Below are 20,135 nucleotides of genomic sequence, written 5' to 3'. Positions count from 1 at the left end.
ACTGTGTTAATGTTCTTGGTCAAATGAGAAAAGCTGGTCCCACTTTAAAACAAAAAGCCTACTCTATATTAAAATATAAAGATACAATACAGTATACTTTGCTACTTTGACGGCTGCCTGATCAAATCTGTTAGGCAGGCATAGTAACTGACGGACCCATTTCAGAAGACAACAAAGCACACCTTCAACACTGTTCATCCATCTATTGAGTAATCATGACAATACAGGTCCTGAAAAAACTCTGCCGTTATATTCTTTTGATTTTTTTCTGGGTTTTTTTTTCCTCTATTTTTTAAGCACACTTCATAATCTGAATTTGTGTTGTTAGGAATCTAAATGTCTTTCCTTTGTTCGACAACCCAAAATACATTCAATACAACATTGGTATGTTAATTCTGTGTACTGAGAGACTTGGCACAATTGCTTCTTTTTAGCCATGTACAAAAACGGATGGAAATGTCAATTTTGCGCCATCGCCTTCCAAAGAGAGAGGCATGTAAGTAACTCATTTGGGAGGTTGGGGGGGGGGGGGGGGCTGATATGACTGAAGGTGGGGTTGGGGGGGGGGGGGGGGGGGGTTGGGGTGAGCACTGATTCACAAGGTGGTCGATCAATCAGAAAAGAAGAGAGGAAATAATAATAATAATAATAATAATAAAAAACATCATAGTATTTACATGACAGAAATTTCACCAAAAAAAAAAAAAAGCAAAGAAAGAAAATCTCCCCACACAAAGTAACGCTGATTATTTCCCCCATCACGGCCTTTCAACAAACTGTACCAGATTGGATTCCAGCCTTCAGCAATGTCAAAAAGGATTCATAAATGCTCTCGACAGTCATTGTGTCCGGACCCTCGGCTAGTACATGCTGATGAAGTAGGAGAGAGCCAGGACCAGGTATTGGCAGGCCAGCGGGACGTGCGCGTTTCCTGTGCTCCCATAGGGTGCAGTGTTGGGCGCTGTGGGCGGGAAACAAGAGAAGCTCTGATTAGTAGTGATTGCATTCTTCACCATTTAAAAAAAAAAAACATGGGGAGTAAAAAGTACAATATTAGCTCTCTGAAATGTGGTGGAGTAGAGGTCTGAAGCAGCATTAAATGAACAACTAAAGCAAAGCCCAGACAAGATTAGCGTCTTCCATGCAGGGGTGCTGCGGTTGAAGTGCCTAACAAATAACGATTACATATAAACAGGTTGAATCCAACATTTACCACCAGCTGCAGTGTACGCGCTAATCAGGCAACGAAGTTCCTAGTTCACCCGCACGGGAGACTTAGCAGCCACGATGTTGCGGACAACATGCAGCCGTTTCCCCCGGTACGTTTTTTTTTTAGTTCAGCTTCGAGGTTGTCAGCTGCTTGTCTGCCTGGGTGTACTCTGTCAGAGTTTCTGCCAGTGCATCACAACCTCAAGCAAAACGTGAGCGAGTGTTTGGTTGAGAGAGAAAGCGTGTATGTTATAGCTATGAATGTAGCAGTGCAGTGTACAGTTTATTTGAATAACTGCTACAACTCCCAAGCCAAGCTGCTGATTGAAACCAAAGGGGGTTAGCCCCAAAAGTTAGTTTAAAAGACTTTTTTTGCAATCTCATCGTATTCTAGTTGGTGCCAAAACACCTCTTTCATATTAGTGGTACAGAAAAAAGGCCATCAGTGGAGAGAGGAGAACAAATGAGGATGACAAAAGGTCCGTTTCTTCACATTCCTATCCGAGGCGGCTTTGTTTTGGGCTGTTTGTGTTTCTCTGAGCAGGAGACAGCCACAGTAATATGAACAGGTATCTCTGGAGAGCTGCGTCAGGCGGACAGAGCAGCCTTTCATTTGGAGGGGCTACTCAGCCTCCTCAACACAGACACACTCTTTTAGTTTGTAGCTCAATAAAGCACACCTCCCGGGTCACGAAACATGCTCTACCTCAGCACACACACACACACACACACACACACAGCTGCATGTACGGGTCACATGCACGTCTGCGCAAGAACGCACACACACACACACACACACCTACACACACACACACACACACACACACACACACACACACACACACACACACACACACACACACACACACACACACACACACACACACACACACACACACGCGCAGTATGGCAGTGCAAACAGGCTCTGCTCTACCAGGGGAAATCATGTGGTGCACAGCCCATATCAGCAGGGTGCCTCTCTTTACACAGCCATATAATTAGTTCACAATGTAACTCCTCTGATGTGGACCTCACGTTGCACAAGCACACCGAGCAAAGCGAACAACAAAAATAACCACATATATACGCATACTGTGCGCACACACAGATGCAATCACGAACGTACAGTACGAAGTCTTTTTCTGGGGGGAGAAGCAACTCGGAGTTACACGCGGTTGATTGTTATCCCACTGTGTTGTTGTTATTGTGTCCCGGGTATTTATTCAATAAGGCGGTTGTCATTAGTGTGGCGTACCGTATGGCTGTTGGCGTGTTAAAATAAATACAACGATGCACAGATTGATCCCGACATAATAGCTTGTTGGAGAGCATTTTCACAGGGAGGTGGGGAGGGAGGGGGGGAGGGGAAGGGAAGAGACACACATGCCATTATCACCTGACACGGCAGCGCTTTCACCTGACATTTCCACCAAGCATTATGTTGGTACTGAAGTTGTTTACCTATTAGAGTGAAAACTACAGCTCCGCTGACAGATGGAAAAGGGGAAAACAGAGGAGCACAAATGGGTGCAAATTTTGATGATGTGTGTGTGTTAGACGCATGGCTGGCCTGTGTGAACTACGCCCCCCCCCCCCCTCCTTGTCTCTGGCTTTCTATCTTTGTCTCCGCTTTCTACCTCACTCACTCTCTTTGTATCCCTTTCTCTGCCTCCCTCTCTCTCTCTCTCTCTCTCTCTCTCTCTCTCTCTCTCTCTCTCTCTCTCTCGTCCTATCCAAAGTACAGGATAATGACACAGTTTTCCTGGGCTGTGAGAGCGAGCCGAGAAATGGTAACCATAGCAACAGCTCCTGTCCTGCTCAGCCGGCCCACAGAGTGCGCTGCATTGTGCTAGCCACGCTAGCGAAAAACCATTTAGGTTGTGTGTGTGTGTGTGTGTGTGTGTGTGTGTGTGTGGTGGGATGGGGAATAGGCAAATGTCACTATTTCCCTTCTTCGGTTTCTCATCAGATCATCTGTGTTGTTTCTGTCGGAGTAAATGCTGCAGTTATCACGTTAATATCTTGAACACAACTGCTTTTCCTGCAGCTCAGAAGGTAATTATGGGATTGCTATGAAGTGTCGACTGTGCTGGAGGTCGTAACGATAAAGCCCTCAGTGCTTCAGGAGGGGAAGTGTTAAGTGAGTTTGGGGGATAGTGTGTGTGTAGCCGGGTTCCTGCCTCCTCACAGCTTGTTTAATATCTCCCTGTGTCATTGCGAAAAGCGGCGGCCTCCATTGTTTTGACTGTGTGGGTTGTAACTTGCCGTTTTAATTAACTCCCCAACCAGGAACTGCCTGCAACACCATTACTCTGCTTATTAACATGAAGGGAATAAGAACGGGGAAAGAGACGGAGAGAAAAGCGAGCGCAAATTAAAGACAGATACGGGGGAGAAGAAGGGGGGAATCAAAAGGAAGAGAGAGCTGGGGAAAGAAGACAATGATTGAAAGGAGTGCGAGAGCGAAGCTGCAGCAGTGGACAGGAGACAGAGGAAGAGGGGGGGGGGGGGCCCTGACTGAGCTCTACCTCTTTTGGGTTTGAATTTAATTGCCGTGTACATCAGCACCGAGCGGCATGAAGTACCAGAATCCCAGACAATATATCATAGAGAAACCAACAGTGTCAGGATGCGCAAACGGCAGGAAGACAAGCAGCGCTCCAAAGGGAGAGGAGGGGAGGAGATAAGTGGAGATGAAAGCGATACGCTTCAATTACTGTTTTGCAACTGAATTGAAATGAAAAACTAAAGCCTCCCCAGCTCTAGCCAGAGTCATATGAAAATAACAATCCCTGGTTCTCCCCTCTGATTCTGGCCTGAAGCCATCAGCTTTAAATAGTATGAGCCTCTCTCTCTCTCTCTCTCTCGTCCTTCTTCCGTCCCCCTTCCCACCCAAATCTCCATCGACAGCAGTTTTGTCACCCACATATCATATGCACAACAAATGCTAAGGCCCTGAACCGCGGTCACTGTTGACACGGATAATGAATCATACTGAAATATGCAACAGTGACACTCAATGCTGGGTTTGTTTTGAGTGCCATCTCGAGTGTTATGCGCGGCACCGTAATTCACTGGAACATCAGCATCCATTCAATAGCAGCGTGAGCTCCTCTCCCTGCCTCTTGTCAACCCTTCAACACGCTGGGTTTGTAAGGTTTGATATGTTTAATACATGTTCCACAACGCCTGAAAAAACGCAAAAAATAAGGAACGAAGAGTAGAACAGAATCTGCCATGTGTTTTTTTGTTGAGTTGGGTTAAATACTCCAAGTCGTTCTTTTGTTGTTTAGCTGACGAGACATCCGTTGAGTTGTCACGAGGGACGTAGAGGCGGCAGCCAGCTATAGGAGCATCCCAATCCCCCCGAGGACAAGGCTTCAGAGATGGGCTGTGAAGCAGGGGGGAGGGGGTGTGGGGGGGGGGGGGGGGTTCAGTGTCCTTGACCATCAATCAGTGGCCTTAGCCCCCCCTCCCCCCAGCTCCCCTGGGAGAACCCACATGAGACACTCCTGAGCCAGAACTGATCCTGTACACACCATGCTGTAAATCGGGCTAAATCCCTCTACATGCAAGGTTCACAGCAACCGCCAAGGGTGTCTTTAACACAGTACTGCACAAACTAAAAGCAGGTTGTTGTTTTTTCTTCTTTTTTTTAAAAGAAGAACGGCGCTGGTCTCCGGTAAAGAGTGTAAATGGAATATCATACAACGCTCATGACATTTGATGATGGGATGCCGCACCTTCAAAGAATGTGCTGCGCTCCACCGTCTTTTAAATGCTCGCACACTCTCGGCGTGCGAGCATTTCATAGAAGGCGATCAAGACATTTTCCATGCTTTACCTCACTTCAATCCACTGACAGTGAAATACGCTCATCCCCTCCGCCACTCATCTCGTACCCTCTTGCCTGTAGCAGCCTGCCATATTGAGTTGCTGCACAATTGACTTGCCGACCCATCAGCGCATTCATCCATTCCTTTCTCTCTCTCCATTCCCCCCCCGTTCCTGTACAAGCAAAGTGTCCATCATGACCAGATACGATGTTCAAAACTCATCACCTTCGTCTCCCGCTATGATCATCACATACTGCTGCTCCACAGAGTCCTCATTCACACGGACCTTCGAGCTCATTAGCCCTACCAATCATTTGCATTAGTGCTAGTAATGAAAAGCCTCCATTAATAAGATGGCCTTCAGAGATCATTTACCGTCCTCCGCCTCCCAGCACTGCCATATCCTCATCCCACCCCCTCCATCCTGCCCTTCTATGCTCCACATCATAGTACCTGCCGGTTATCAACACCCAGCAGAATGCTTTTTAGGGCTGGAGCCCGGCCTCTAATAGCTCCTCTCAGCATCCGTATCTAACTGGAGAGTGAATCCGTTAGAGAGACGGGTCACCTGATAGCTTGCTGAGTGAGCCGAGGCCTCTCGATTGCAGGCAGGCTTTGGCCTTCAGCTTGACTTAATCAACGCCTCTGTGGGATATCTGGACACATAAGAGAGCCCTCAGCACGGCGTGAGCTGAGGGGGAAGGAATCCCAAAAGAGAAGACATTTCCGACGTTCTCCACACAGATACTGCTCCTTTTCATTATTGATCGACTTCTTTCTTTAACAGTCTCTCTTTCCCTCCTCCTCCTCCTCCAGAAAGTGTGCTCTGTGTCTTCCTTTTATTTGAACTGAACAGTGACGGTATGAGTCTGGCATCCAAAATTCAGAGTGACCTACACGTATGTTTATTACACCTTCCAATTCAAGGACGTACTTTATGCAGGGAATCAATGAGCTTGCAAATGATGTACTTTATATGCATGCCTGATGGATGAATCTCCATTTTTCAAATGTTTTATGAATTTTCCCCGTGTAGGTTTTTTTTCTCTCTTCTCTTTTCTAAATTTAGAGGGTAAATCCACATCAGCACATTCTGGGAATAAACAAAGAAACGCTGTACAGTGTGGATTGATACTTTAAGCGAGCGTTTTTAATTACAGCATTTCCAAAAGCATAATTACTCCATGACTTTGGCTGCTCCCAGCTAAGTCTGTTTAATGTTAGAGGCTTAATAAAATGCACAGGGACGCAAACAAATGGAGTCAGCATGTAGCAAATTCATGCAGCCCTACTTTTCCTTCCTCTCTTCCTCTCTGTCTCTTTAATAATCTCCCTCTCATATTTGGGTCTCTCACTCCCACTATCTCTAATAACTCCCAATGCCCCCGTCTCTCTCTCTCTCACTTTTGAATGCTTATCAGGGTTTTATTTCAGTGCGAGTGCTGCTGCAGGCCCAAGGATTTTGCTGAGTCAGCCGACGCTGAGCTTCTGCAGCCCTGTGATGACAGCGACAGTCTGGCCAGTTATGAGGAACGTCTTACGTCAGACCGACGCTACTTGCATCTCCAAGAGCTGCTCCATCAATACAGCCCGATAACATCTGATCTCCAACCAGGAGGCTACCCTCTCTTCCTGCCCTTTCCTTTCTGTTCCGCCCTTCTCCTTCGCCTGTAGCGTCCTAAAATAGCAATTCACTCCTATGTATGTAGGATTATGATAAGACAGCTCCCTTTTTTTTATCAATTTCCATTATGGTGCTGATAACACAGCAGGCCTGAATGGTGAGGGTTAAGTGCATTTTCTTCTTGATGGATATAAGATAACTTTATCACTGCACACTGCCTGGTTATCACAGCTCACCTGGGGCTACTCGAATCTGACTGGAATTTGCTCACGCTGAGCATCTCCGTACAAGCACACAAGCTGCAGCCCCAATTTGCTCAGATGGTCAAACTGTATACCGAGCAATCCATAATTTCTGTTACATATTTACCTACCCTGAGCTGTTAATTGATTTCTCTCAGATCAATTCAGTGGTTTACAGAAATTGTTCGACCAAAAAGGGCCAAATCAATTGCCCAAGTGATTAGCATGTGCAGTGGATTATTTCTAGCCGAGGTGCTGCGTACGGCTTGAGGCTGCGAGGAGAAGAGGCACAATTCAATGGAGGCACACGCCATATGTTTACGTTAATTATTGCTAGCTCAAAGTCTGCTTTAGATAGCGTAGGCCCATAGGCTGTGTGAGTGTCACACATGAAATATTCCTTTATTACGCCGAGACAAAACCCGAGGCAGTGAATGCACTCCAGTCGCTACTCCCCACCTTGTTGCTGACTGCCTGTGGGAGGTTGAGATAAAAGCTATAGAGTCCTGAAGTAAGCACCATTGATCCAGCGGGGCATTTTATACAGCAGTCTGAGACAGTGCAGGTCAGGCCCTGCCCCTCTCTCTCTCTCTCTCTCAGTCAGTCAGTCAGTCACTAACACACACAAACACACACACACAAACCTTATTTCTAATACACACTGTGAATCTGTTAAGTATTTAACATTTCAAGGTATAAGAACTGGATCTAAACATTCACAACCATTCAGCATTTCCTGTCACAATATATGCTTTATCTTCATGGACAATATGAGACAAAATGGTGCCATAATGCTGCTTAAATGACCCTCTCGAAGCATGTAGCTTTGGGAGATTGGATTCTGGAATGAGAATGAGTCCCTTTTTATACTGAAACCAGAAGACTAATTGTGGCGTCGTTAATTAATTCCTAATACCCTCTGTCTGCAGTCCTGGAGATGGGCTGCAATAAAGCGGCAAAAAAACAAGAAGTCACTTGTGTCAGAAGCATTTAACCTCGATAGCGTATCTAAGGCAGAAATTTGTATTCAATTTGGACGTGTCAAGTTGACGCTCTTTGTCTGACGTCTTTGTCTGGTAGATCACTGCAGACGAGAGGAATGATGGCTAGGTCTCCTGTTACAGTTCTACAAACAACACAAGAAAAGTAGTGTATGTGCTCGGCCAGTGGTGGAAGATGAAGTTTATTGTATGTATTTTTGTAAAAATGTGGATAAAGTATGAAAAGTAAAGGTGCTTATCATGCAGACAGATTATCAGTGACATATTACTATACAGTGTATATTATTGGATTAGTCTCCGTGATGCATTAAAGCTACTACAAGGAACTATAATTGTGTGTTATTTATGTTGTCCCTGTGGACAAAAGAGGGAGTGTTTCTGAGCGCCAGAGTTGCTGAAGGCTTCAAAGAATCAAAACAGTTCAGGAGTAGACAAATCAAGGTGGTTTGATGCACCACAAAAACTCTGCCAAATAAGTACAATGGGTGCATTTGAAAGGTAAGTGTGACGTACATCCAATTTGAGTGTGTTCCAGGCTCTAGATCACTATTTGGAAGGGCTGAGTTGTGTGCACTCTGTACAATGACTGGATGCTAGGGTTGTATGAATGAAAGGCAGACAATACCAGCCCACAATGAAATGTGTCAGATCCTAAAATAGGGCAATAACTCTTATCTTCGCCTCCAAATACCCCCCCCCCCCCCCCCCCCACCACCACCCGCAAATCCACTTTAGCCTTTCCTCTGTAGGCTTATCCTCACTGCCATGCTAACACTATCGACATCCAACTTTCATGGTTGCATAAATATGAGAACTGATGACGGTGACACATGCTCTTTCTCCTTGATGTAGGAGAGAAAGACTTGGTGACTGCAGCTCCCAAGTCTGTAAGTACCACTCTCTCTGCCTTTGTGTTCCTGTTTTTCACACGAGGTCAAACATTATTGACTGGAGTCACTGAGGGGAATAAGTCTGCGTTTACTGACAAATTGGACCGGTGGATTGACTCCTGGTTCAACTCACCTGGGTACCAGGAGCAGCAAATATCAATATGTCTGGTAAAGCGGCCTTTTCCTTCTCATCGACAGTGGGGCTGCAGTTTACTTTGGTTTCCAAAACTACCATCTGCTCCTGCATGGAGAGCCATTTGCTGTTCACTGCGTTAGGTTGTTTCACTTTAACAGCACTATAACTGGGTCTTCTTCTTCTTTAAGTTCTAATGGGTTCATTAGCGCCACCTATTGGACTGGAGTGTGGTGCAGGAGATTGGTAGAAAATAACAACAGCAACTAAATTATTTGATATTACTGTTGCTTTTAAAAAACGATTAGACTCTGTACTTAACCAACGTAATATTGTGTTTTTCATCAATCGACCCTTTACTAAGCCCTGACCCCACTGCTACTTATTTATTATTGATAAAACAAAAAGCAATTTCCGAGAGAAGCAGAAGGGTCTACAATGTGCGTTTGAATGATGTATCCAGGATGTCAAACTGACGCAGGGTTAAGAGTTCATTTCAACCAAACCAGAGTTGGTGATTATTGAAAAAGTGTAAAGAAGAATCAGGGAAGTTTTGGTGAGTTTTATTTTGTTTCGAATTCAGTGTTTTTTTACGACACGCTAAAATTAAGTTTTTTGTCAATGGAGTCTTGAGTATTTAGCAAGAGAGATATAGCTGCTGTTACTGGTAAAACAACAAAAACAACAAAAGTGCTAATGCTAATTAATGATGTGCTAACACACTCTGCTAATGTTAGCTCTACAGGTTCTTACGTAGAAACATTTTCTTGCGACCTCTTGGGGCAACGACTATCACTATTACGCAACGTTTAACGTTTAAGACTTGCTTGAGTCAACAAAATCCAAAAATGGATTGCATGCAGGCTTGTAAAACGAGCAGAAATTGAAAACCAACATCAATTCCTGGCAGTTGCTTGTAGTTTTCTGGACTGCCTACAAATCACTGTGAACAGTCGTAATTCTGCCCTTCCTCTGCAATTTACCGTGCTGCTTACTGATGAAATCCCCACTTTTCATGAAGTGCACTATTTTCCCTTGTAGCTGATAACATTTCATATTTATGTACAGTATTAATCATCAAGTTGACTCGCTGCTCTCGTGACAGTGAGCGTGAGTACCGGAAATGTCAGTTCAATTACATTGTATTCAGTCCAATAAAGGCAATTATGGCATAATGTAAATGGTCAGAGAGTAACCATATAATGGCGCTAATGCTATCTGTCTAGCAATAATGATCAAAGTTCCAACAGAAATTAAAAAAGAAATTGTTTTAATGGTGTATAAGACCCAGAATCCAATCACTGGGCTACTCTGTCATTGTTCATTTGTCCTGCATAATGTGTGAGGAAAAGAGTGAACCAAGATTAAAGTGAATCTGCACGTCTTCATCATGACTACTTCTATTGTTAGAACACTATTTCCAAGTAAGGATGTTATACAAGCAACACATACAGCATGCTGAAAAAAAGTATTTCCACATAAGCTAGAAATATGTCAAAGCAATAACAAAATCACTCTGACTCTTTAAAAAACCCTTTTCTAGATATAATTGCATACTTGCCAAACCGACAGCGAGAGTTTGACCACAGATTGTGCAAGGTAACAAATACCAATTCATTCAAACACACTTTCCTTCTATGATTCATGACAACTGTCTCGCTTGAGTCAGACGGTGTTCAGCTATGTACAGTGTAATTAAATAATGTTTCACACTGAAATCAGCATTCGTCACTCTGGAGACTTACGACATCTCCAGAAGTCTTCAGGTGTCAGTTCACCACGGCTATGATATGGCTGGTGATAAATCCCACGAAAAGGCCGCATCCTACCATGTATTTGTTTGTCTCGCAATCCTTTCCGACTTTCCCAGCCTGTCTGTGGCACGCAGCACCAACTCCACTGGTTCCTACTGAAGACGTAAATCCATAAAGCGGCTCAATAATATGTTGGGTTCAATGGTTCAATGATTTCCTCAATACACTTTTTGGCAAACTTTCCTCAAAAAAGAGAAAACACATTTGGTTCTCTAGAGAGTATTTACGTAACGGACTCAAAATAAACGCCAGTGCACACATTCATTGTAATGAAGGAACATGTTACACAGTGCACAAAGTTGGCTCATTAATGTGTTTTTTGGAAAACAATGGAGCTCCAGACTTTTTTTCTAAACATTTGTATATGTTGCAACACTTTATGGATGCATGTTTATAGTTAAAATCCTTGACAGAATATATCTCACGGAAAGGCGTATAAATAGCACGACATTTCCAACATTTCCGTGTGTCAAAAGCAAGAAACGCGTTGTTATTGCATGATAAATAAGAGCTAAGAGCTGGCTGGAATACATACAAATTAGATGGTTAATAAACCACCCAAGAATATTTTGGGGGTGGTTTATGAATCCCTCTCTTTTGTCCGGTTTGGTCCAACTTGTAACAAAGAAAAGGTTTTTTTAGTCCTCTCACAACCCATAACGATCAGTCAAATGTAAAAAACTAACATTTTTTACAACCAAATTTAGTGGCAGATATATAAAAGCAATGCAAATGAACAATGGTGGAAGTAGGGAACAACTCTCTGATTCTGATCTGTCCTAGGATTGCTTACTGTTCAAGTGAAAGGCACGTGGGCCCCTCTCCAGTCTGTTTTCGCTGTTTCATGTTGGGACACAGATCTGTGGCTGGAGGCCCACCGGGAGCCACCCACCATCACTAAGATCTCCCCACGCTAGCTGGTATTAGGAATAACAATTGTAAAGCAAAATGGTCTTATCCGCCCGTCTCCTTTCAAATGTGCTCAGACAAAGGCGCCTGGGATTCTTCAGTGCTAATTAACAGTGTCAATGGTGACAGGACTCTGGCTTGCGAGGAGCTCAGCCCATTGATTGTTTCAAACACATTACAGTAATTCAGCAGGACGGGGGAGAGAGGCGGGGACTTGAATTTAAAAAATGGCCGTTTATCACTTCAGAGACCTATAATGCCTTGGTGTATAGTGTCCCCGAGATTATTTTGCCAAAGGCATCTCTCAGCGTGTTCATTGACCTTTCTTCATCATTAGTGAATGTAAAGAGGGTGGATCCTTGTCAAAAGCCTCGAATAACTCATCAGCTGCAAGGCCGGGGGAATACTAAAGGGTTAATGGTTGCTTTTCGGGGTCTTCGAGGCTTTACCCTTAAGCACTTGCATTTCAATTCCTCCGTTGCTTGAGAGGAGCTGAAGAGGGGAGCGGGGAGGAACGGAGAAGGCAGTGAGCTATGCAGGGTGCATCAAATTGTTTGTGCGTGTGCCTGAGTGTGTGCGTGAAGAAGTGTATCATCAACAGTCAGCAGCAACACTCCAGGCATCAAGCACTAATGCGATCACACACACACACACACACACACACACACACACAAAACTCACACACACTCCTACCACCACCAATACTCATAAGCATGTAAGTGCTTATACAGTATGTGTGTTTGCATGTGTGTGTGTGTGAGCATGTCTTGCACTCTTTATTAGCCTCGAGGGGAGTGTATCACACATGGAAAAACCAATCCAACTTGCATTGAGAGCCTTTAGTATTAGCAGAGCGCTGGCTTCCAAACAGCTTGGAAATGGAACAGATAGAACTAACCTTGTTTAACGGCCAGACATCCAAGCCATTTCCTCAAAGAGAATGTCATTTCTGAATGTCGTGACCTTTTCTAACCGCGTTTAAAAACCTCCAAGGTCTTAAAGGTGCGGTTTGTCAATAAAAAGATTTTGAAGACTCGTGAGGAGCCGTAAACGGAGAGAAAGGCGATATGCATAATGCTCAAGCTTTTAATAGGTGGTGTATTGCAGATACTGTCATCTGTAGTTGGGCTGATTGAGAGGTTTTTCTTGAGGCTCGTGACAGTGATTGAAGAAGTGTGTGTGTGTGTGTGTGTGTGTTTAAGTGTATGTGCTAGATGAACTTAAGTGCAAGACCACACAGCTTTAATAGCATAAATACAAGAGAAATGAAAAGAGAGAAAAATGCTTTCGGGGTACCTGTGTGTGTCAGCATGATTTAGTGTGTGTGTGTTTGTTCCATTTAGTGGGTGATGGGAAATGTGGACTGATTTAAGGTTAGGGGGGAAATTGTCGAGAGGAGCAGCTCTCTCTGTTCTGGCGTCTTAGAGATAATTGTCTGGCAGAGTAAAACAACACTGTGCTGCACCCAGCAAAGAGCTCATTCTGAGAGGGCGAAGGGGCGACGCTGAAGACATCAAACTTGACAAAAGAAGTAGGGAACGATTCAAAGGAAGGGTGTCTGGGGTGTGATTTGAGAGACCGCAGACAAAAACCGTGGCTGTGCCATAAGGAGAGCACATATGGAACCACATAATCGATATCACACTGTTTTAAAAAGTGACACACGTGCAGGAAGTCGACAGGATTCATTTATAAATCTCTGTGGCCAAACGCTACCGGGGAATACCACTCGTGATTCCTGCGTTCACATTTCTTCTCCAGTATGATCTTGCATACAAAGTGGAGAATTTGTTGTGCTGTTTGTGTACTAGCTGTTGTGATTAAGAGGAGCTTCTGTTTCAGCCAAAGCTGAGATGAGATGCAGATCAGGAGTCAATGCAGCCACATCTCTGATGACTGACAGGCATTTCCATGCAAGTGCTATAAGTGGGAGTTAAAGTTCAATCGAGGGAGCGAGCCCCGAACAAACCAGCTGACTGGACTCTGTTTAACACATTCTGGTATTTAATGCACCTTTATGCATTTTTTATATGCATATTATAACTGATCCCACATTGCATATGGTTGTAATAATACTTTACTTTAAGCCATACTATTAAGCATTTTGTAAGCGTTGAGAAAAAATGTAATAATCAGTTCATAACACATGTTTACATGTACTTTATTTATCAACAGTTATTACCTCTCCTAAGACACATTTCATTGTAATATGTTTGTGTTTTAGTTTCATTATCTGTTTTTATATAATTCTCCACTTATTGGTGCCCATAGTTATAGTTGTTGACACATATAAACACTTATATCTGCTCACAACCTCGGTTATAAACTGTTTTAGGGGTTATTTATGGCTTACAAGTGCTAAATAGGGGGACTTAAAGTGTTGCAGTTGTATGGTTTGTATAATAATGCTAATTACTGAGACAATATGGATGGGCTTATTTATCCTAATTTAACACTACATTGCAATATTGATAGTTATTGCGAAACATTTTCTGGAAATTCCGTTGAGAAGCTGTTCAATCATTTAGTGAGTTTGTGATATTTAAGAGACAACTCCAGTATGAATGGTATAACAAAATGAGGGTAAACACATTTTATATTGTCTTACCATCAAATCGCAAAGCGCATAGTTAATGACGGGGATAAAATGTACTTTATTTTTTATATACTTATATATACATACGGGTAAAATGATTCAGCAACAGATTTGAACACTAAGAACAGCAGCTTAAATGCATCCCCATATTGTTATGTCTGTATGTTTGATTCATCCAAGTCAAACAAATCCTTGAATAATAATTTCTGTGCATATTTGGGAGGCAAAGGGGTTAGTTAACGGTTGCTTTTGGAGTCAGTGGGCACAGTATCTTTACTCCTCAGGCATCTCCCACTGTCAGTTTCAGTCAGGGTTTGTTTAGAACGGGCAACCTAATTACTGTGTAATTCTCAACACTTATCATGGAGTGACATACAGGCACCCCGTCCCTCTAAGATTCAAATACATGGGAAGAAGACATGTCATGGGTGGGTACAATTCCTGCAGTTCAAGTACTATCAGGATGGCTGGCAACAAAGGCTCAACCCCTCTGGCACAATCACATGAAAGACCAGTAATCTGTTGGCAGCCAGCTGTCATATATGAATATATATGAAAACACACAACAAGCTGCCCAGGCTTCACTCCCCAAGTCACAAGTGAAGCTTGCACGAAATGGTTGGATATGGTTGGAAATACAGGTTGCCTGACAGAAGCTGTGTAATAATTGCTCAGTTTACAAAGTAACACCACGGTATTGTGAGGCAGTGTTGATGGAAATTTTAAAGAAAATAAAAGTTTAACGTTACCCGTTGTTGGAAGTAAAACATTTCAGATTTAGGGAATCAATTTATATACATCCACCTGCGAATCTCACAAAATAGTGTCAAAAACAGCTGGAATAAACCACGAAAAGGTTAGCGGTAGGAAAGATTTAGACTAGATTAGATTAGATTATTTCGGCGGTCAAACGAAGAGCTGTTTGCTCGAGGATTCATATTGCATGAATATGGACGTTTTCACTAGTCGTCTTAAGCTGAACACAGACTGTGAGTAGTATTTCCGTATTACACAGTGAACCGTACGCAGTGGAGAGCTCAGGTATAGCAGCACAAAGTGAGCAGGAATGAAGTAGTTGTATGTGTTACATCGAAATCTGTGACCTGTCAGATCCAGGGTCAACTGTAGGAAAGAGTTTAACCAGCTACAGCTTGGAAATGACAACTGCACCTACTAAAAACACTCACGATTGTTTTCTTGTGAGTTGACCCTGTGCGCTCATACTCTGTGATAAACAGGTAACCGGTGCCTTTTCTGATAGCACAGTAACCATGTAACCATGGTAACTGCACAACTCAAGCACTGGTGTAGCTCCAGAAGGACGTTAAAGTAAATGCACAGTGAACCAACACTTCTACTAATAACAATCAAATGACTCAAATGAGAATTCTTGTTGAAAGACTTAATTAAAAACTGAATGAAATTTTTAAAAGTGAACCCTGTCTCGAGGCTTAGAAACGGCCGGACTTTGCACATTTTACATGCAGGTCTGTACATATGCAGTCCAGCTGATGTCTTCATGAAAGCTACTGCCTCAGCTCCTCACCCCTCACGAGCTGAATACAGAAGCTGAGAGTGATGCAGCGACGAGCATCCGAACGACTGAGCGAGGCTCGATGAGTGCATTTACTGTATTTCCAAGGGCAATGACAACATGTCCAAAGCTTTTCCTCCATTACCACTAAAAGTGTTCTCTCCTTTGCCTCAAAATTATACCCATTTAACTCTGCTGAAGAGTGCTCTCACCAGAGATGAGAGAGAGGGCGGACCCAGAGCACAGCACAGTGTGAACCCACTGCAATCTACAAGTTGGCCGCAAAAAGCCATATTTTCTGATTTACCGCAGCCTCTACTGTAAGTGTGTTGCTTTCTTCAATCATCCTCCTTAATGCACTAACCATTAGAGTCTGTCCAGAAAGAGACTATACCCTGGTGTCTCAATTATAGACCAAGACTGAATCTCTACAGCAGCCATTTGTGGTCATAAAAGGAAATGACTATCCATTTTCTGCTCCAGCTCTCACACTGCAACTGCAGAGTCCAGTCTGTTGTTGGGAGCACCAAAAACCCATCTTTCCAGCTGAATCGTCTTATTAATCGCCCTGACTGCTGTGGCGAGCGGGCCAATTAAAGTTGGAAAAGATTTGAATTGACAAAAAAAAACACTTTTCTTGTCCATTTAATGGTGACTTCCCTTCTGTGGGCTTTTCTTCTTATTTGCCAAACTTTCAACTCAAGAGTAAGATTGCATGTTTTTGAAAAACAGTTGTAAATACAACATCAAAACTGGAGAAGGATGTCACAGACCTGCAAGCACTAACACAATGCATAATGTGCTTTGATCTTCTGAGCATGGTAGATGTGTGAGATTTGGTGATCTGCAAACTCTGAAAAGTTATGCTTGAGAAAAAGAATATAAGTGACAGCGACAGGGATAAAAGCACCGCCTGCGACGAGAGCTCAAAAAAAGAGGTGGGAATAAACACATAAAAGAAAGAAGATTCTTTGGCACAATTTAAAAACTGGAAAGGCTCTGACAGCTCTCAGTTTTAATACCCACCACCAATACTATCCTCACAAATACTGAAAAATATCCATGAAAGATGAGCAAAAAAAAAAGAGTGAAGTCTGTGAAAATAGTTTTCTTGTTCTTCTGAAGACAGTTATTTCGTTTTCCGTGTGCACCGCTGTGTTTCTTCTGTGTGTGCGTGGGACTGACAGCATGACCAGGTTTGTATTTAATGGCCGACACTCCTGAGGAGATGCGAAGGGAGAGAGATAATCAGAGGCAGAGAGGAGAGCGGTACATGTGGGAGCAAGGGAATGATAGAGCTGGAAAACAGAGAGGCAGAGGGACTCAGCGAGCGAGATGTTTGGTAAGTAGAATTATCTGCTGAAGGGAGGGGGCAGCACGGCCATTTATATCCGAGACTGACAAAACAGGTGAAAAGCAACCCTGAAAACAGGTCTTTGTGGAGACAAACAGCTAATATGGATAACAACATGTTTATATTGTAAAGATTAGAGGGAAGAGAGGTAAGTGGGCTTTTGTGGGAGACCGAAATGTGCTGTGAATGCTCAATGAGAGTCTGGAATCAGAGAAATGTGGGGATATATTTTATTACTGCTAATCCAGCAATAATTCTCAGAAGATCAGATTTAAATGCGTCAGCTTAGCAGTCCTAAACCTAAACCTATCACCTGATAATGGTGACTCTGCAAAACCCCTAAATATATCCAATAGCAACATTTTCAACGTAAGATGAGGACGTTCATTTTTAAGGATTAAACTTTGGTTACCCCCGCAGACACTGTAATCAAAACACCTGCCTTTGATGTAAACTAGGAAGTAAGTGAGTACAATCCACAGCGTTCTCTCATTTGAGCCCCCAGAAGGCATCGCCGTGGGTAGATTTTACTGTTGTTTTATGATCTAGTCTTTATTATTTGCATTACTTTAGTATCATGTATTGAATCTAATAGATGCCGAGTTATTATTTCTAAATTATGTAGCAATATGATGGATATGATGTTTAATGGCTAATAAATAAGTAGCACCAAACATGTTGCATCAAGGATTCTAAGCATATTTTTGTTATTATTACTGGTAACGTAAGAATATTTGGATTGATTTATTTGTCTACAACTTAAAGACACAGGTCAGTTCATCGTGCACCAACTACGCCTTCCTGCATTTGCACTGAATGTTGCCATTAGCTGTATATTGAGTGGTGCAAATCAAGAAAAATGGATGTTAATCCTAGAAACACTGCTCATCTTCTGTCTTTGTGTATTGTAGCAATCGCACAATCAATACTAATTTCTGTGTTTCGGAGTTTATTTTAAAAAGGTTCCTTTTTTTAAAGCATATCTTAAGTGTTTCACAATTAATTAACAAAAGCAAATAAGGAGAAAGAGACATCGCTTTGTTTTAAAGCTCCCTTCCTAGCTCAGTAAAACACAAAATCAATTTCATTGTCAGTATCTCCCACATTTCACTAATCAGAATTAGCACAGAATGTGTTTTAGGGCACTGTGATAAAAAGCCCAGGCAGCCAGAGCAAAAGACAACCTAACCCGTAATGACTAATATCACACCAACAACTGAGCACCAATCAGCGAAATAGCAAAAATAACACTTTCCTTGATTCATATTCATTAAAATGAATTACTGAGAGAAAACAGAAGAGCGTACGGCAATCATATTGCGTGCTATTAGAATATCAAAAAGAATGGCTTACATTTCCTGAAAACATATGCTGTTACAATAAAGCACATGTTGTAATAAGGCATGGGATGTGTTGATCAAATAAATGAATTCTGGAAATATTATGGCACACTCAGGAGCACTATAAAAGTAATTAGTGGTCTTACTTATTGCTGGATGTATCCTGTATAATGTGGTGCATTATGAGGAGTTTTGTACATGTAGTCACTGGAGAATTGTGTTTTCCTATATTACTTTACTTTCATCAGATATATAATATAGCAGCAAAGGAGGAAATGCCAGCTCTTTTTCCACAGCACACACTTTAAACCTGTGTGCTGTAACAACAGTTTTGCGACTGGAGAAGCTCACGGCTTCGATTTTCACAGGACAAAAAGCCATCGTATATTTACATTGTCCAGGGATCCAGGGGTCAAGGATGATAGATGACATGCCATCTGCTTATCAGGCCCTCCCAGAGATGAACGTTGGAGTTAGCACTAAGAAAAAATGAAGGTCAGCATATCACCTCAAAACAAACCGTACGGGACAGGAGTCGGGGTGGCGGCGTGAGGTGGCTGCAGAAGGTTTGCACGGCTCTTGATCTTGCCACCATATAACTGATAAGGCTGGTAGAAAATGCACTGCCAAAATGGATTATCTGTGGGTAGCTCAGTGTGTCTGACACCAGGCATGCTGGGTAAAGTGAGGCAGGGCTGTTTACTGTAGAGGCTCCTCGAGCAGTTAAATACTGCTGTCCAGACTTCTAGGATATACACTGCCAGTCTTCTCAGACAAAGACCCCGGCGTAAGCTAATCAGTGGGAGACGTTCTATTGAATATTTCACAAGTGTAGTGTACTTATAATGTCATTAGCTGGGGAGACTCAGCTCACCATCAACAGTCACATTGGTGCCTGTATTGTAATTGCTTCTGGACGAAACTCAACTTTAGCGCTTCTGGCTTTTGCAGTTCACGATCTAAAAAAAAAAGCCTCTTTTTCAATCTAGTACCTGGTTCTATTTGACTTGAGAGTGTCAGACTGCTTATCTGCTACGCTAAAAAGGTCTGAAAAGAAAACAAATGGGATGTGAACCAAGTTTGGTTTGAAAAGAACTGAGGAACAGATGAAGATACAGTCTTATGAAATAGGCGATGTGTACTGATCGACGGCGATTGGCTTCACCTGGGGTGAAACAAAAGACTGCCAGATCTGTTCAGCTCATTCAATCACATCCAAGGAATCCAATATCAATCTCTGAGTATCAATGTTCTCCTGCACAATGTCAGAAATAATTCTGAGGTAAATTAAGGACGTACTGTGCCAGCAAAAACATATTTCCGTGTCTTAAATCAAAGATATCTTTAATCTTCTTTTAGTTTTTCCTTCCATGATTTTTGTGAATATTTAACTTTTTCCGGGTCACCGATTAATTCAGGATGACCTACCATTCAGGTTATCAATTCAAATCAGTAATAACTAATCCATGTGGACATGTAGCATATGTTGGAGCATATGTTGTGTATGAATTCATTGTAAGAACTTAGTATGCACCGCTGCAGGGCCCAAGAACTTTGTTAATCGTCAGTATTTTAGAGGAATGAGCTCTGAGTTCAACATAGTAAAATAGATTGTAGTGAATTATTGAAAACCAGAGTCAGTTTCTCCATTTC

General features: G+C 42.7%; 1 protein-coding gene across 1 annotated transcript in view; it reads right to left on the bottom strand.

Annotated features, from left to right (window-relative positions):
- Positions 1-860: 860 nt before the first annotated feature.
- The window catches only part of negr1 (neuronal growth regulator 1), a gene marked incomplete at both ends in the record, with an annotated part of 124,476 nt that continues 105,201 nt past the window's right edge, over positions 861-20,135 (bottom strand). Inside the window, one exon of the mRNA XM_079158108.1 lies at positions 861-961. Coding sequence (XP_079014234.1) covers positions 861-961 — 101 coding nt within the window. The remainder of the gene's footprint in view (positions 962-20,135) is intronic.

The sequence above is a fragment of the Pholis gunnellus genome, assembly GCF_910591455.1.
Source record: "Pholis gunnellus genome assembly, chromosome: 4".
NCBI classification, from domain to species: Eukaryota; Metazoa; Chordata; class Actinopteri; order Perciformes; family Pholidae; genus Pholis; species Pholis gunnellus.
Note: the sequence above shows the minus strand (reverse complement) of the source record. Positions and strands in the feature narration are given on the sequence as shown.